This window comes from Actinia tenebrosa, unplaced genomic scaffold, assembly GCF_029948245.1.
Source record: "Actinia tenebrosa isolate PJP-AT-01 unplaced genomic scaffold, QUT_ActTen_1.0 PGA_scaffold8__29_contigs__length_14323225, whole genome shotgun sequence".
NCBI classification, from domain to species: domain Eukaryota; kingdom Metazoa; phylum Cnidaria; class Anthozoa; order Actiniaria; family Actiniidae; genus Actinia; species Actinia tenebrosa.
Genome location: NW_028292585.1, coordinates 7,834,558 through 7,853,054, shown reverse-complemented (window position 1 = coordinate 7,853,054; position 18,497 = coordinate 7,834,558). Strand labels below are relative to the sequence as shown.

At 38.3% G+C, this 18,497-nt stretch overlaps 1 protein-coding gene across 1 annotated transcript in view; it reads right to left on the bottom strand.

Annotated features, from left to right (window-relative positions):
- Positions 1-18,497, bottom strand: part of LOC116300627 (E3 ubiquitin-protein ligase rnf213-alpha) — a 66,848-nt gene that overhangs the window by 39,790 nt on the left and 8,561 nt on the right. The window contains exons 5-36 of the mRNA XM_089024035.1: positions 17,537-17,751; positions 17,025-17,335; positions 16,694-16,950; positions 16,232-16,441; positions 14,753-14,942; positions 14,360-14,418; positions 13,920-14,250; positions 13,564-13,662; positions 13,351-13,470; positions 12,579-12,783; positions 11,824-12,156; positions 11,112-11,728; positions 10,837-10,996; positions 10,412-10,629; positions 9,352-9,738; positions 8,398-9,274; positions 8,082-8,156; positions 7,570-7,676; positions 7,352-7,499; positions 6,849-7,068; positions 6,075-6,333; positions 5,461-5,586; positions 4,675-4,774; positions 4,426-4,588; positions 3,897-4,083; positions 3,186-3,301; positions 2,883-3,077; positions 2,125-2,247; positions 1,399-1,516; positions 1,070-1,305; positions 780-862; positions 284-417 (exon numbers count right to left, since the gene is read on the bottom strand). Of these exons, the coding sequence (XP_088880161.1) occupies positions 284-417; positions 780-862; positions 1,070-1,305; positions 1,399-1,516; positions 2,125-2,247; positions 2,883-3,077; positions 3,186-3,301; positions 3,897-4,083; positions 4,426-4,588; positions 4,675-4,774; positions 5,461-5,586; positions 6,075-6,333; positions 6,849-7,068; positions 7,352-7,499; positions 7,570-7,676; positions 8,082-8,156; positions 8,398-9,274; positions 9,352-9,738; positions 10,412-10,629; positions 10,837-10,996; positions 11,112-11,728; positions 11,824-12,156; positions 12,579-12,783; positions 13,351-13,470; positions 13,564-13,662; positions 13,920-14,250; positions 14,360-14,418; positions 14,753-14,942; positions 16,232-16,441; positions 16,694-16,950; positions 17,025-17,335; positions 17,537-17,751 (6,979 nt within the window). The remainder of the gene's footprint in view (positions 1-283; positions 418-779; positions 863-1,069; positions 1,306-1,398; positions 1,517-2,124; positions 2,248-2,882; positions 3,078-3,185; positions 3,302-3,896; positions 4,084-4,425; positions 4,589-4,674; positions 4,775-5,460; positions 5,587-6,074; positions 6,334-6,848; positions 7,069-7,351; positions 7,500-7,569; positions 7,677-8,081; positions 8,157-8,397; positions 9,275-9,351; positions 9,739-10,411; positions 10,630-10,836; positions 10,997-11,111; positions 11,729-11,823; positions 12,157-12,578; positions 12,784-13,350; positions 13,471-13,563; positions 13,663-13,919; positions 14,251-14,359; positions 14,419-14,752; positions 14,943-16,231; positions 16,442-16,693; positions 16,951-17,024; positions 17,336-17,536; positions 17,752-18,497) is intronic.

Here is an 18,497-nt window from a genome sequence, read left to right as displayed (position 1 = left end):
CTGTTTACATCTATCACTCTCCGTAAGGGGCTCTTCCGTGAGGATTGCTCCACACGCACTACCACTACAACATTCTCTATTTACGAAACACAACACTCAAATCGCATGTTGGTTTTGTACAGAAGGAGGGAAACCGGTGAACCATACGTGGTTCAGTTAAGATTCGAACCAGCGACCCCAGACATGAACTACAAAGCGGTGCGAGGCGGAGAGCACCGTATCCGCGCATGCCAAGCATTCTACCACAAACGGTCACTTTAACATCCTTGATATTCATACATACATATCTGCTGACGATCTGACGAATGTAAAGTTCTTCAATTTCAGGTTTCAGTTGACCGAAATCCCAGACAAGAGGACGCATGCTAGCTGGGAGAGCATGTACACGATACACCAGATGACGGAGAGGTATCTTTCCTGTAGAAATTGGAAGGAAAATAATAACAGGCTTTCGAATAGAACCAAGAAAAAAACAAAGAAATAGACCTTAATTCTTATGACTATCACAATCCTCTTCAAAATTTCTTTTTATATTCAAATGTTAAAACTCCTTTGAGAATACCAAGACAATAGTGAAAATGAGCATTAAAGGTAAGTGAAAGGGATTCTGGAAGTGTTGGTATAAGAGAATTGAGAATTACAGAATATAAGAGAAAAAGAGAATTGAGAATTACCAAGACAATAGTGAAAATGAGCATAACAAAAAAAAGAAAGAAAGGGGAAAAGTATGGGCATAAAACGTCATTAGCTTGAGGCCTTTATGGCACATGAAGACTTACCCAATTTGTCCTTCGTCTCGTCGGATTTTACGCTGTAGCCCAGACCTGCAGATTCTAGTTTCTTTATCATCTTATCTGTGTGGCTGTAGACATAAAGTGACGATAAATGGCACGATTAAAGACACAGCAAGCTACCTGTAACTAGTCACTCACAACTCCTTTGCGCACGATAAACTTTCAGTCGTTTTACTTGAATCTCTCAAATTTAATTTCCATTAAATCGATACGGCTTTTTTTGGCCATTTCCCCACCTTTTGTGGGTTTCCTATGGTTATTGGCACGATACTTACCGTCTGTATGGGTTGCACGCTGCGATGAAATGGAGTCTACGCAGCCCTACCCCCACAGGTCGTCCATTGATCCTTCGGTCGACCATAACTTCTTTTATCATTCCCAAGGCGTTTGTTGTATTGGCTTCGTCGAAAAATAAAACAGTGTCGATATCTTGTTTCTCATTTTCTGCTGCCATTTTTTCAGCTTGTTCTACTTTCTTTGCGATGTCAGCATACGAAGTCCCTCCATGTACCTGACAAAAAAGCAATAATTATTATAATTAGTAATAATGAAAGGGTTCTGAAAGTGTAAGTATATCATGCTTAAGGTCTATCAAATACCTTACCTTCATAAGTAGCATGTTACGTTGACCTTTTGGACCTGCTTGCAATGCACACATGTAACGAATTAAACGTGTCTTTCCGCAGCCAGTCTCACCCATGATTACCACAGGGATACCGCACCTACAAGACAAACACTACCACTCAGAACATAGGTAAGACAAAGTCAAACTGCAAACACAATATCTACTTCACAGCCCCTTTAGCCTTTCTGGATTTGTAGAAATGCATTGCATTGGCATCAACAGTCAATTGATATCTTACGCTTCAAGAAACGAGACAAACTAAATAGGCCCTTTGCAGCTCAGTAATCACGTGCTGATTAATTCACTGAGAGTAAATGAATGGCCATCTTGATTCCCATGGGTGAAATATACTGGTGAGCAAACAAACTTTCTACAACCTGTTTCGAGAGATCGTAACAAAACTGCATTTCGTGGCACACTGGTTACACATCGTTTCATTCAGTTCTTTACAAGTAGCTAAAAAGAATCACCAATTTAATATAAAATTTAAAAAATTTGCTAACCAGTACAGACACGTGACCGTTAACTGCAAAGGGCCTATCGAACATTTAAAAAAAATAAGGTTTCCTATCACTTTTCACTGTCAGCACGAAACAAAAAAGATGTCATTTAAAAAATAAGGCGTTGCCTAAAACCACCCCATAATGCAACACGTCCTGCAACTGACAAAGGAAAGGCTAATATGATCACTTGTTGGAACATTACCTGAATCTCATGTGAATGGCAAGGATTTTCTTCATGTTGTCAATCGTTAGTTCATAAGAGGTATCAGGATCGACCTGGTCTTTCACTCCCATGACACAACATAGTTTGTGGATTCTTTCCTCCCTAATGGAAAGATATTAAAAAATAATATTAATACCAGCTGATCTGGAATAGTGACGTAGGAATGACGTCACTATAAACCTGAGGTGTCATGAAGCCAGCGAACATTGACCAGCGGGTGAAAAAACCTGTCCGCCATCGTAATAAAAACAGAAAAGTTTTTTCCCCGTTTGGTGACCTTGAAAGCAATAATTTCAAGAGAAAAAATTGACACTTCTTTTTGCCAATTTTCTAGAAATTATATACTAATAATACGAATTAAATAACTATTATCATTATCAATTATTATGTAATGTTTAATAAACGAGCAGGAGTGTTTTATCGGGTATAAAACACGAGGCGTAGCCGAGTGGTTTTAGACCCGATAAAACACGATCTCCGAGTTAAACGGCTTAAAAAACACATGATGTAAGTTCTCATATTGTACCGAATTCTTTACGAAATGAACCAAGTTTGATAGAGAAAATCCAAGTTAAAGTTTATGCAAATGAAGACGAATCTATATCAGATATAAAACCTCCTTCACGGTCATGATTTCTATTGTGTTTCCTTCATGAATTATTTATGAGTTTTTTAAGAATATATAATAAATGATAATTATCAGTATTGATAAAAATGGGTGTCTAGTATAGGCTCACTTAGTCCAGGCTGAATAGTTTGTCTTGAAGTCCACTTTCTGATGTTCCAGTCCACTTTTCAACTGTTTTGTCATTAAGGCTTTCTCGATGACCGCCTTTGTATCAGGGTCAATCAAATCTCCATTGGGATTGATATGAAATCCAAGGAAGGTCATGGTGATCCCATCTTCATTGAAGAAGATATACGGATGTGAGCTAAACGACAAAAAAAAAAAGCATATACGATGAGACATACGATTGATATCGTGCTACAACATAGGTCGCCATATTTTGATTATATATGGATAAAGTGAGTTTCTGTACCTGCTTTCCCAGCGTCGTCTTAGTTGTAATGGTCTGATATCTTCATCGTCATCTTCCTCAGAGAGCCCTGCTGAACAGACAATGGGATCATCGTCCAGGGAGGGTGTTGCGAAGTCCTAACAATACAACCATAAAATTCAAGGTTAATTATAACATTGCATATTCTGTACCGTATCGTACGCTTTCCACTCATGCAATAACCATTCTTATGGGAAGCCATTTCAATGTTACGGCATATCTCATATCACACAAGCCTGTACGCCCACTGAGATCATCTAAACAAAGCCTACTGTCTGTTCCTCGTACCTTCACTTCAAATTATGGCGACCGTGCTTTCTCAGTTTCTGGTCCTGCACTATGGAACTCACTACCGGACACTATCAGGAAATCTGACAGCCTTCAATTTAAGTCATTGCTGAAAACTCTACTCTTTCAATCAGCCTACTTAATTTAAAACTTTTGAACCTGTTTGCTGGACTGAACTATTTATTATTTTCGTTTTTATCTCCACAGCGCATTGAGGTAGCAGAATGCGCTATACAAGTACTGTTATTATTATCATCATCATCATCATCATCATCATCATCATCATCATTATTATTATTATTATCTTACCGTGTACGTGCTTAAGTGAGTATCGTATTTTCCCCACCCATACGAAAACTATTCCAATAATAACAAAATAAATAAAGATAATGTATTAATTCCTACCCTTGACATGGTCACCATAAAACGAATGACAAAAGATATGAATCCCTTCATTGTTCCCTGCATCCACGAGTCGTCCACGTTCGCTGGGTTACAGTAAATATTTTCTTCACAATCATGAAGCTGAGAGTTGAGGAAGTCCACGAAATGTTTCAATTCCGACCACGAAGGATCTCTTATTCCACAAAACCTGTCAAAGCAGACAATATTATTACAACTATTTTTAAAAAGGTTGTCCGGCGGAGCCAAAGAAGAAAGATCATTCCAAGACGGAAAGGAACTATGGGCATATATCTGAACACGAAGTCTTTAGATTGGATTTGTAGTCGACAAAGAACATTGAATATTTCAACACCAACCTCCATGTTTTAAGTAATAAATAATAAACACAAGTCATTCAAACTATTCTTAGATCTTGGAACAACCTATCGGCCAATCGCCTGTCGCCTGTCAAATATAGCCCTTCGCCTGTCGCCTACATCATGCTTACCGAAATAAAGTAAACGATGTCTGGGATACAGCATTCACTTACTTGATGATCAGAGCAAGACAATCAGCTTGTGTGCCCACCAAACTGTTAGGCATAAAGCGAAACCTGTCCAGACTTTGACGAACATCATCGCAAGCCTTAAGATACTGGAAAACTCGCTGTACGGGAATACTATGATATTCCTGATCTTCGAACAAAGGACTTTCTAATGATGTACAGAAAGTAAGTACAAACAGAATCATGATGAGTGACGAACTATAATAACTATACAAACTAGCCATTACAACTTACTTGTAGTTGGGTTGGCTCGTTTGAGAATTTGCAGGGTCTTCCTTGGTGTTTTGCACTTTGTCTTTGGAAGCCGAGAAATGAAATCTGTTGACTTTGATCCCTGAAAGTGCAGTTGTAATGAAACAGGAAAAGTAGGCGGAATGAGAATAAGGTGAGATGAAAGGAATGAGATACTATAGCTCAATTATCAAAGTTTTCGAGTAACACATCAAAGGATTTTTATTTTACGACGGTATCATAACGTATCTTAAAGCCTAACCTTATGTCCCTCAATATCATGTTAAGCACCAGTTGCATTGTACACAAGAGCTTTTACGCGAATTTTTTGTCGCGAAAATACAAGTGACAAGTGGGATGCTTCATAGTGTGTCACGAGAAAGCATTGTATACCTATTTTATTCCATACCTTATCTAACCTTATGGCCCTGATATTCTATGAGGCACCAACTGCATTTTCATTGTGAACACAAGAGCTTTTACGCGATTTTTTTTGTACAAGAAAATACAAGTGGCAAGTGGGATGCGTTATGGTGTGTCACGAGAAAGCATTGTATACCTATTTTATTCCATACCTTATCTAACCTTATCTAACCTTATGGCCCTGATATTCTATGAGGCACCAATTGCATTTTCATTGTGTATACACATGAGCTTTTAGGCAAATTTGTTGTACAAAAAAATACAAATGGCAGGTGGGATGCTCCACGATGTGTCACAATAAAGAATCAACGTTTTTGGTTTCTTTCTTTTTTTATGGCAAAGGATAAAACATGTTATACAGCTTACCTTTGGGGTGGTCATCTCAACCACGTACAAGTCTGTCGGTTTTCTTCGCCACAAGCGGCCACTGTTATCACATAGGACTCCAAGTACGAGAAGGTTAAAGAGAAGTGTTTCTAGACCCTCTAGCACCTATAAAGATGATGTTTTTGTATAGATTTTTCAACAAAGACCTTCATCAGAGCTTTTTAAATGCATTATGAATCCCGACTGAAATATTTTCAAATATTTATATACTTGTTTGCCTTATAATCTTGAGAAAGATCGAGTTTTACAGATAAGTTTCAAAAAAGACATATAACAAACTCTCCTCATATGTGATTCCAAGTCCAGGAATTGAACCTGAGGTGAGGCAAGTGTACTACTACTACGACACCCTTGATTGCCATGATATACTTACTGAAGGAGATACAAACTTTCCTCATATGTGATGCCATGTCCAGGAATTGAGCCTGAGATGAGGCAAGTGTACTACTACTACGACACCCTTGATTGCCATGATATACTTACTGAAGGAGATACAAACTTTCCTCATATGTGATGCCATGTCCAGGAATTGAACCTGAGATGAGGCAAGTGTACTACTACTACGACACCCTTGATTGCCATGAGATACTTACTGAAGGAGATACATCAAGGTGTACTATTCTTGATACTGGAAGGTCCCCTCTGACCGGGTACTTCCACAGACCATTAAGAAGAGGGCCAGTATTTGCCACTGTGCCATGCAATGGAACCGTTATATTAAGTGGGAGTTGTTCCATGGTCTTGGTCACCTTAAGATTGTTTTGTAGCTTTGGAATACGCTCAAAAAGCCTGGTGATCATCAGCGACTTTCCAGCTCCTGCTCGTTTTGAGTAAACTAATCGAACCGAAAGACTGTAAATATCAAAATAGAAAAGAATTAGACTATACAGTGTGTGCATCCATGTGACTTGAAATCCCTTGAGATATAAAAAGTACTTATTATCTCGATAGTATTTTCGTCATTATTTTTGTATAGCATATTACTTATAAGCAATTCCCTTCAAACATATTTAATCCAAGAACTGTTCTTAACTTATTTATGCATTGTAATTTCTCCTCTTCCGTCCCATTATCTTAAATTGAATTACCTATGAATAGGGTGCAGAAAAATTCATTAACCCCCTCGGGTTGTAATTCTGCACTCTACCACGATTCTTTGTCTTTTTTACTAGCATCAATAGCTATGAAAATATGTGGAAAAAATAAACCTTGAACCTTAAATAACAATGAAGCAGCCACTATGTTGGTTTATCTAATAAGAGAAGCTAATGAGGAATGCTTTGTTATCGTCAGACAAGATGGCGGCTTTGATGTAACATGCACATCGTTGACTTGGTATAGAAAAATGACTGATAGATGTAACATACCCATCACTGTCAAGATTAGCAGCAGGAATCCAAGAAACTCTTTCTTCGTTGAAGTACCCCGTCAAAGACGTTGAGCAAGTGAATTGTTTTGTTAGGTATCCAGATAAAGCATCAGGTGAAGCACAGCTTAGTGCAGCATTTAATCTGTACTCATCCAGCGCTGCGATGATGTGAGAGCGATCTTCATTCTCGGTGCTGCATAGTATTACTATTCTATACCCTGTGGAACAGAGAACGAAGTCGGACGTTAAAACTGAAACCCCGTTCGATTTTATGAAACCATGATAAAAACCCCATGAGCTGATCAGGGAACGATGAACTCACACAGACCCAATGGCAATTTAGAGTGCTGGGTTTCGTAGAGTAAAGAAAACTGGAGAACCCAGAAAAAAACCTGGAAACAAGGAAGACCCGACAAATTCTGCTCGCATATCCTCCTAACTCAAGGAATTTATTCCGAGACCCAAAAGGTAAGAGGCGATTCCAAAACAAGCATTACTTACCCTCTTCTGTTACCATAAACTCGCGCATAAGAATGCTTAACATGTTGACGGCAGTTTGACTAACGTTGTAATCCAGAACATCTGGGTGCACTAAACAAAACATTTGTTTGTTTGTATCTTCAAATGCACGCCACCAAAAGAGTTCTATCTGTGGACCAATGAGTATTATTCAATCAGTTGATTAATAACAGATTTCTTTGGTTATTCGTTAGACATACTTCCTCAGCTGTCGTTTCATGGGTGCAGACAAGCACTTCATTGGCAGTGGGAAGAGAATTGCCACCATATTTCATGTATAGGGTCAACACTGTGGGTAGCACATCTCCTGTAAAAACGACAACATAAACTTATTAACATATGGCCAAGTTATTTCTGTAGTGTCCTTTTCTCTTTTTTAATTCATTCTGTTGATCTCATGGTTACACACATCATCCTCATAGTCATAATCATCCTCCTCCTCCTCATCATCATCATCACCATCCACCATTACCATCACCATCATCAGCACCATCACCATCACCATCACCATCACCACCACCACCACCACCATCATCCACCATTACCATCACCATCATCAGCACCATCACCATCATCAGCACCATCACCATCACCACCACCACCACCACCACCACCATCATCCACCATTACCATCACCATCATCAGCACCATCACCAGCATGCAACATCATCAGCACCACCACAATTAACATAGGGCATAATTTTGTAATTACCTTTGGGCACCAGAATCAGATTTGGTTGTTCACGACTTAAATGTTCAGGAAACTTTCGTCTTTCTAATTTCACACCTATAATTATAAGAGGTTGTGATACATCTTTAAAGCCCAAACATACGGCGAAATTGTTACACGCAATGATGGGCAAAAGTAGAATCGAATTCTACATTTGCAGCGATGACGCTCAACTAGTTTCGTCGTATGAACATAACCTGCAACGTTGTTGGTAATCGCTTGATAATTCAGTCAATGAAATCTATTTTGGTACAACAATTCAAAAACATTTAATGAATAATTTTTTTTTTTGGCATACATTTGGATGATAGTTTGGCGAGTACAGAACCAAGTTCATCCAAGGTTAGGTAGGGATGTTGCTCAAAGCCTTCTTGTTGCTGCTCCTCTACAGAAGCTTCCAATTCCACTTCCACTTTTACTTGTTTTTCTTCTTCTTCTTCGTCTTCATCTTCGTCTTCGTCTTGCCAAAGATCGGGAAAAAAGTCTACAAAATCTTTATCCTCCTTAGCTCTGTCAAACCATTCCGAGACGAGTTCTTCGTCTTCCCCATTATCCATACACCACTTGATCAGATTATCCTCGATTACGTCATGGTTGTTTATAACGTCATTTGCCTTAAGTGCTGCAATAGCTACTTCTTCGTCAAATTTCATTTTATCAACCTTTAGCAGAAATGGTTGAAACTTTTCTCTCAGATTTGCTGAACGAAAACTCCCCTGTTGTGGAGAAGGAGATGGTAATAGACTATCTGACATGGCGCTTCTTCGTATATCCATCTCAAGACCAAGAGTTTCAAACAAAACTTCGTTTAAATCATGATTCGTAATGTCTGGAAGAACGCTTTCGAGTAAGGTATAGACTTGTAAAGGCATATCCACTGCAGTGGCTCCCTCACGTAACAGACCGAGTTCTCTTCTCATAACAAGGATTTGTTTAGTTGTGTAGTGATTCAACTGCTTGTATCGATACCTTTTCTCATGAACATGGCTTCGCCATTTCTTGAGTCTTTCTTCCATCGTGAGACTAGTTTCTGACAGTTCTCCAGCAACAGATCGTTGTGTAGATAGTCTATTATCCGAGCAACGGACCTCTTTACTCCAATCCAGATATTTAACATCACCAGCTTCACAAAGATCGATGTACACCTGGCCAAGCCTCATCATGCCCTCTAGTACCTATAGAGTCGAATCGAGTTCATTAATTATCTTATTTCTCATTTTATTGAGGCAAGCAAGTTCACAATCAATCGTACCTCGACAAATCGGTTTATCTCTTCAGTACTTTCGATGCAATCTTTGTTCTGCAGTTGTGCAGTTTTACCTGCAATCAACATGAGCTTGCTCTGCAAGTCCTTCAGGTCGTTCAGTGTGTAGGTTTTAAGTTCTTCCGTTTCTTCTTCCTGTTGCCGCCTGGGATCTCGTGTTCTTGGGTCTATGGGCACAGTAAGAGTAAGAACGTTTTCCAAGTCTTTTTTCTCACTAGATACAGACAGGTTTCCGTTGGGATCTTGAGTTATTTGCCCTACACGAAATACACCTGAAGAATTGATAGCCTTGGCTTGCATGATGGACGACATCTCAACAGAACCATGAGAACTTTGAACAGCTTTTAACCATTCTAGGTGGCGACAGGTCTCAGCCTAAGAAAAACCATTAATTGTTAGTTTCCAAATCAATGGTGATATAGGGATAGTGCCTCGTGTCTCATCTCCGTTGGGGTTCTAGCCGTTAGGCGTACCCCGACTTTGATCAGCCCAATATAGTAATGTGAAAGATTATACTTATTCATTTGTATCGCGATTGTGGCAGTTAGGTAGACCGGGACATTTCGACTGCCACTGCTAGGCGATAGTGTAGACTGGAAGGTGGTGTCGCCTTATGAAAACTAACAGAGAGCAGTCGAAACGTCGCGGCCCTCCCAACTGCCACAATCGTGAGACAATTTTTTTTTTTTTAATATCCTTTTTTCACGAGGGTAGCACTAAATAGCCAGTGGTTAACAAACCTGTGGCCCTCTTTCCATGATGATCGAATTGGAATTAAGGAGTTGATTTTTGCGGAGGTAGGAAAACCGGAGAACCCGGAAAACCCTCGAAGCACAGGAGAGAACCAACAAACAACTCTACTCATAATGTGAGGCAAATGAACAAGTATAATCTTTGATTTATATCCACGATGGATAATACTTTTCTTTCTTTCTTTTTTTTTTTTTTTTTTTTTTTTTTTTTTTTCATTGTTATTATTTTTTTAATATTAATGTGTTAATGATATAGTATCAAAGGAAGACCTTATTGTAAATTTAATCAAACTAACCAGTTTTACAGATAGCTTCCTATCTTGCTTCACTGCCTCCCACACTGGTTCGCATGCTTCCATCAAATCTTCAAAACCAAACTCTTCATTAAGATCAAAAATAAGCGGCGCAAAACTAAGGCAGCTTGTGTGGAAATTTGAGATTCGATCGACTTCAAAATCATTCTCGCCTGCAGAGATCATGGCCAAATCCACTAGTGTACTAAGAGCACTTGTATCTGCAGAACAAGCAGTCAAACATTTAGTATTCACTCAGGCAGGTATAACGATAGACAATTAAGACTCATTTCCTTAGACCAATCAAAACCCAGTCTATTTTGTGGGCACTAGACCACCGATGTTTCCTGAAACGAAGCCGAGGTACTCTTTTGACCAATGAAAAGCAAGAAAAAGCGAGTTAGAAAAATGGACTGTCATTACGTTACCTTTTATAGTTTCCCGTAGCCACTTCACCAATGGTTCACATTTTATCACTGCATCAAGACAATGGGAATTTTCAAAGGAAATTTGGTTCAAGTATTTGCCAGCTTTAGTAAATTTTTCATCAATGCTTTTGAGATCCTTGTCTTTAAACTCTTTGGATGCCTGGAAATATTAAATTCTTAGTTTCACAAATTTGAAAAATTGCTACAACATAAAGCCAATTTTAGAGCAAAAAAAGAGCATAAAAGATTCAAAAAAATGCAAAGTACACATGTACCTGATTACGTAACTCCTCTATGACACCAAAGTCTCCCTTGAGCCCAAGAGCTTCCTTGAAATTCCAAACATTTTCAGCTGCTCCTATGTATTCTTGAAGGCTACGATATCGAGTAATTTGGCTGACTCTTTCACTGGCGACCTTACCCATTGTAAAAGGAATTTCATTTACAGTCTGCCTAAACATAACATCCAGCTCCTCTTTCAAGTTTTCTATTGATGTTATTTTTTTAAAGTTCTTGTCGACATCTTTGAGACTGATAGAGCCATCGTAAACTGCTTTTGCGAGAAGAGTCGACTTCTTATTTGATGAAGGCCAAATTTTTTCTTGTACATCAAGTAAAGTTAGTTCTCCTGACAACAACTGGTTACCTTTCTTCTCTGTGTACAAAGCCTTACAATTTCTTCTCCAAATGTCCTGGAATGTTTTACTTTTGTAGGCATCCGATAAAAGAGGGAGGATGGAATGAAACCTATTTGGTAAGCAGTCAAAATACACAACCTCTACCCTTTCTTCTGAATGGTCATCACCTGGTGGGACACGCTTGCAAAGATCTGCCATCCTTACATTTGACATGTCACAAGCTGCTTTTACTTGCAAACTCACAAAATCAAAGGCTGCAAATAAAATTTTTAAATTGCATTGAGTTAGATATAAGACTTAGAGAGAGAGAAGTGTAGCTAAATTAATAATATTCCCTTTGAAGGCTTACCAACATCCTTCGTAGATTTGCAAATATCGATGAAACGTTGAACGTGTCCTTTCGTGGTAAGGAATAAACGATATTCTTCATTTCTTTTTTTCAGGTTCCTTCTTACATCTTCTACAGAATGCGGCTTTTGATTTTCTTCTGATTTGGTTTGTATTTTTGACAAAGCAATGCACAAGTGTATGAAGTTATCCTCGTGTTGATTCAATGACGTCAAAGTTCTGACGTTAATGGATCCATCTGAAAGACCATCCTGGGCAGTAACTAAACAGCCAATCACACGCTGGAGCAGGTTACTAGCATCTTCACTAAGTATCCTTTTCTTCTCTTGTGAGCCTAGAAAACAACAATAAATGATTAAGTTTGCAAAGGTTCATACTTTAGCATTATTTAGTGCACGTTTTCAAGAGGTACAAACCCATAACATTAAGTCTTTTCCCATGAAAAGTAGTGCAAAGCAAGTAAATTCCTTTTACATGTTAGCTCATGCATTTTGAAAGGCGCTAGAAAGTATTTTTAAATTAAAAGTGACATTTTGCTTTTTTTTTTTTGATAGTTTTTTTTGGTCATTTCAAAAGCGAGCAGCGCAAAAAGCATTCTATAATAAAGGTGCCAAACTGTTTAATGACTTTAATGATGATGTTCATCATCCTCATCATCATCAGTCATTACTAATAAACGGGAATGAATTACATAATTTTATAAAATGAAGGAAGACAAAATACTGAGGAATGGGTTATGAATGAGAGATATTTTACCATGAAAGCTAAAAAACCCTGCCCAGGGTCTCCATGTCAGAGCATATAGTAAGACGTCATGATCTGTTACTGTTTTGTTAGCCGTTGCTTTACTCCAGGCACGAGTTATCATTCTTGATAACAGTTCTCCAGCCTTTGACGAACCTCCACTTCGTAAGATCCTTTTATGCAGAGCGTTGAATGAGCGTTCGTCGCTTCCTCCTTTCTAAATTTCAAGAGAACAAACTCCAAAAATATACTACCGGATATAACAGTAAAACTAAAGTGAGCCGGATTCTTTATCGGCAAACAGGACTAAAACTGAGGTCCGTATATACCTATTTCAATAGACATTGTTATTGCTAAAAGCAATAGGCAATAGGTCATTCCGGCATGGAAATTTTTTCGCTGAATACGAAGAACGTTGAATCAGTCTCAACATTAAGGTCCATGTTTTTGACGAGAATAAGAAGCAGAAACACAAGTCATTACAGCTATTCTTGGATCTTGGAAGACCCATCTCCTGTTGCTTTACGCCTATAGCCTATCTTCTTTGGCGATGACAACGTTTTTTGAAACAGGTGTATGTAGCCACCGTGCTCGGGTGGTGGGGTTTAACTTAACCGTTTAGTGAAGCACCCAACCGACACATCAAAGCTTTGTTTAACTGCACAAGTTCTGGATTTCCTACCGGGACCACTTCCCAACTGTGGGATACTTACTAAAGCTTCACAACTGAAAATCAGTGAGGATCAAATTTTTGTTTTTTAAAAATTTGCAAAGGAAACCATACCTCTACAATACGTTCTACTATGGAAAACGTATGTTGTGTGATGGACTGCACAAGAGCCTGGTGGAACTTGTCATTCATTTCTACTTCACAGAACAACTCGACGACATCCTCATCATTTACCTAAATGCAAGGACATTACAAGTTTGCATTGATATCAAAGTAAAAGGAAACAATTACGCACCCTAAAATAACGTACTAACTCTCAAAAAATACCTCCTTTAATCTCTTCTCAAAAAGAGAGACAATGCGATTTATCCAGTTGTCTTCTACATTCTTTCGGGATACGTTGAGGTTAAGTAAGGTGCTCCATACCTATATGAGTCAGAAATGATATATTTATGACCACATTGCTAAAAGATAGGTCACCGAGTTATTGCATTTGATATTAGATATTAATAGTAGAAATATATATGCAGATATATCAGGTAGAAAGGTAGGTCTGAACTGCAGTCTTCGTAAGGCTTTGCTTCTAAGTTTTCTTCGTTCATTCGTTCATTTTCGTTCGTGCGTTATTGCGTACGTATATATACTGAGGGCACATCTCCAACACAAAGGAAGAAACATATTACCTTCAGTTCCTTTACTTGCTGTGCCATGTATGACGACAATGGAGAATAAAACTCCTTTTTTATTGCTGATTCTACCATGTCTTCTATCTTAAAGAATATGTCTTCACATTTGTGCTTTATATCATCATCTGTCAATTGTCCCTGGCGTTGGTTTTCCATCGTCTTTCTTTCATCTTCAGGACCATCAACCGAGCAAAGCGCCTCCATAGCAAACTGAATACCAGTGAAAAACAACTTGTCCTTGGATTGAACTTTCTTATTAAGTTCTTGCAAAAGACACATTGACAAATCGGCAAAAAGCAAAGCTTTCGATTGTCCCAACTTCTCTTCCCTAAAAAAAACATTAAGCTATTACTATAAGGTAATTAAAGCTATAGAAAAAATCAGTTGAATTTTAGGAGGGGGAGAGTTTTTATAAAAAGACAGCAACTACACTATACCTTTGTTTTGAAGTTTGGCGCTTCATCAAATTGGACAAAGTTTCATCGACTGTGTCAAACTATAGAAGATTAGAAAAGAAACATCCCTTTAATACTCTAATCTCAAGAGAACCGTGGAGGATCGAGGGGTGGTTCCGTGGAATACATGAACCCCCCCCCCCCCCTCCTCCCTTTTGTGAGATCTTGTGACGAAGCCAATCATGCTCTTTATGCTCATTAGACTGAAATTGGAACCTCATTTGTGAAACCAATCTTACCAGCTATTTCTGCGTGGTGATTATTTTGGAAACCCTTTTTTAATATCCTGGATCCGCCACTGGAGAATGACATGTGATTTGAAATAAATGGGAAAACATTACGCCCAAGTGCAATTGGTCAATTGCTAGCACAAACCTTTGGTGTGTAGATATTTCCATTTCGTACTTTGTAGAATAGAGCTGTGCAAATCTCGTATACAGGAAAGGCAATGTGGCCAGAAAGCTTGGGAAAATCCTCTAAAGGGGTGTAATGCAGAAACAGTCGACGTAGCAGTGGATCCAACGTGAACATTGGCTTAACTTTAGGCAGGAAAGTTTCGACAAAACTGTTGATGTATAAATTTAGTTAGCAAACGAGTTGTGTGTGAACTATTGCGATGGGAATCACTTAGATGTCATTTGGTTTCTCGTTTCTCAGCTCTATTAAATCCAGTCTCAGTTAGTCAGTTAGGGACCTTATTCTTTGAATATTGTAAATTACTATGAATAGTCTCTGCCGATTATAGGTTAATCCAAGCTGTTCACATTCCAGATACTGGGGCTACAATTATGGAGGCCATATTATACATCTGTCAGTCTTCGTCATTCTGAATGAGTATTACCAAAGTATTACAGTACGAAGGGTGCTTCAAAACCGTGGTCAAATATTTTAACTTTTTCACTCGGTAGGACTCAGAGATCTTTCTTTTGAAGAACATCGGGATTGACTCGGAGTTTGTTGTCAGTTTTTTAGCCCGAAAAGGGTTGGGATGCGAGGGTTGCCCTCGCATTTTGGTTGGTTAAAGTGGGAAAACGATTTGTCGTTCATTTTAGAATCTTATAGGTCATCTGAAATATGCGGGCTGATCGGTTATAGATGTCGGATACAAGCGGGTATTTCATGTGGAATCGCATGAAAAATCACAGAACCCATATTAAATTTTGCCTAATTCTTAATTTTTGGTCATTCTTTTCAATCAATTTATTGTTTGACTCGGGAATTCAACAGAATTTCACTTGAAACCGCCACCCGGTTAGCTCAGTTGGTAAGAGCGTCGGTCTGTTGTGCGGGAGGTCGTGGTTCAAGCCTCGGCCGGACCAACACTCAGGGTCTTAAAATAACTGAGAAGGTGCTGCCTTTGTAATAATATCTGCAAATGGTTAGACCTTCAAGTCTTCTCGGACAAGGACTTTAAACCGTAGGCCCTATCTCCTAACCCTTCCTAACCAACAGTAAAATGGTGGACATAAAAGAACCATGCACTGAGGACGTAAAAAGAAACCCTGGCAGTGACCACCCTCATACAGTGCCTACACCTCATACTAACCATCTCTCATGCTTGTAAATTGCATAAAGCAATCTGTCATTCACAACTCCATGTAAAGCGCCTTTGATTATATCCACATATAAAAGGGCGCTATACAAATCATAATCATTATTATTATTATTATGAAAACCTATATCACACTCATCACTTTGCGATATAATTGTGGAATAAACGTATAATTACCTCGTCAGCCAATGAATTTTACTTACTATTTTTTAACTGAATATTTGCCATTAATTTGCTATGCGCAAAATGGAGTTTATACATGCAACATTATCTAAGGATCGCAGCACTCAATTTGCACTTGCCTGTTGTAAGTTTTGTTTTGTGGTACACCTTCTGCACAACACCATTCTTTTACAGTATTTTGGTGTGTCACCTCAGGCTCTTCGAATGGTTTCAAGTCCTTGCGTAGAAAATGAAGAAGAGGAACAGCAAGGATGATGTCTGGACAAGAATAATGATTATACTTGTCCTTGGCAGCTTTCATGAGGTGGAGGATAGACTTTACAAGATCACTAAGATGAATATACCAAATGTATCAGTAAATACTGTACAGCAGTTAAGCCATCTTGGGAAGCATGGATGGCGTAGCAGAGAGAGCGCTAGCCAAGGTAACCCGGTTTTGGCTCCCAGACTTTCCTCCCTCTGCAAAAATCAATATCTACATTCCAATTGAAATTCAGTGGATGACAAGTTTCTCTGTACAAATGCACTATTAAATCCCCTTTTTTTAATTTATAGACTGAAGTTACAGAAACTCAACCTACCTCCACATCTCTTCAGGGAAGTGCTTATGAACCTCGTCAAAGTCACACCCACCACTACCATTACCTTGTATCACGAGGCAATGTAAGATATCGTTGAACTGGAAATATTCAAGATCCAACTTGTAATGGGCAATAAGATGTGTAATTGCCAGGGTTGATACAAGACGGTCTACACGAACAGGTGTACTCTCAAGATCCTTCTTGTCGCTTAGATTTGCATTGTATTCCAATTTAGGTTTCAAGAAGTTTATTAGGAACTGAAAAGAAATTGTTTTTCTTTTAAAACAAATGCATATGATTACTTAAACCTAACATACATTTTAAGTATTACCTTCTTGAAGTATAAACCATCAAATGTCTTTTTTTCCGGATGATGACCAAGACAAACATAAACATCTGTTAAACATCTCAATATTGCCTGTGTCTTCTCAATGGCTTCTTTTGCTGACATCTGCTCATATTCCCCATGCACAACAAAACCTTTCCATTTTGGAAGAAATGTCTCAGCTGCAAGTAGTCTGTACTTGAGGAACTGCTGCTTGCGATCATGCCATGGACTTGTAACCCAACTCACAACTTGGTTCAGTAAATTGGCTCGTTCAGGTTGAGGGTAGATTACTCCATCATATTGATGATAAATGGCTAGGGGGGGGAAATTCTCATAATTTTTATATATTATATTTTTTATTTCTATTATATTTTTCACAAATAAGTTTACCGACGAAACCTGAACACCAAACTTACCATAGACTTAAATCTGACAGATTTAAAACAATCGACCCTTTAAAAAATTCCAAAAAGAAAACTAAGTGCATCCTTTATTGATGTTTCAGTTATATTTACCATTTTTCGTCCTATGCTTTTCCAACAGGCACAAATCACGGTTTACAATGGTGCCAGGATGGTCATTACGGAATTCTGAGTATTCCCAGCGAATTTTCTGATTTTTGCCATTGCCAGTGTATACAACGTACTTATAAGGTAGAGCTCTAGATAGGAATCTAACAGGTACTTGCATCTTTCCAGTTATTGATACAAACCTCTCTTTGCCGATTTCACTAGTCAGAGAAAAAATTGTATTTGTTATCCGTGGCATTTTTCATATTACTGAATACCGATCACAATCATAAAAAAACAGCTAGATGCCTGCAACATGTTCAAGCTCACTTAAACTTTATATTAAATAATATGTACTGCCTTTAAAATTATACACCATGGTTCTATACTATCTAGTTTCAAGTGACTTACAGAAGTTCACAGGCAAATGCGGAGTAAATGCCAATTTTCTGAAACCCTGCCAGTCGACAAAACAACATAAACCACACAAAATAAACCAAAAAAATAGGGATTACCATGCAATACTACGAGGAAAATGACTTAGAAGTCGATTACTTTGGCACCTATTGTTAGCTATGTAATGAGTCAATAAGGAGATAAAAACAAAAAAACAATTATTCCAGTGGCAAAAAAAATTATAGGAAAAAAAGGTATTACTAGAACGTATTTGTAACTATTAATAACCTGTTTTCAAGCGGTTCTTTTCTATGAGGCATTAAAATTAACGCTCTTTTTTTGAGGGAAAAACAGAAACATTGCAAACAAAACATACTGTGCTCTTTTTGTAGTTCTCTCAAGTCATAATGACGCAGAAAATGTTGCACTTCTGTGAAATTTAAAAATTTCTTCATTTTAGAGCTATGAATTTGAAGTGAAAAGAGTGACCAAACGTTACAGTCTCTCCACACTTAATCACTAACCAATATCGGAGGGAAATAAAACAAAACCAGGCAGTGACCACCCACAG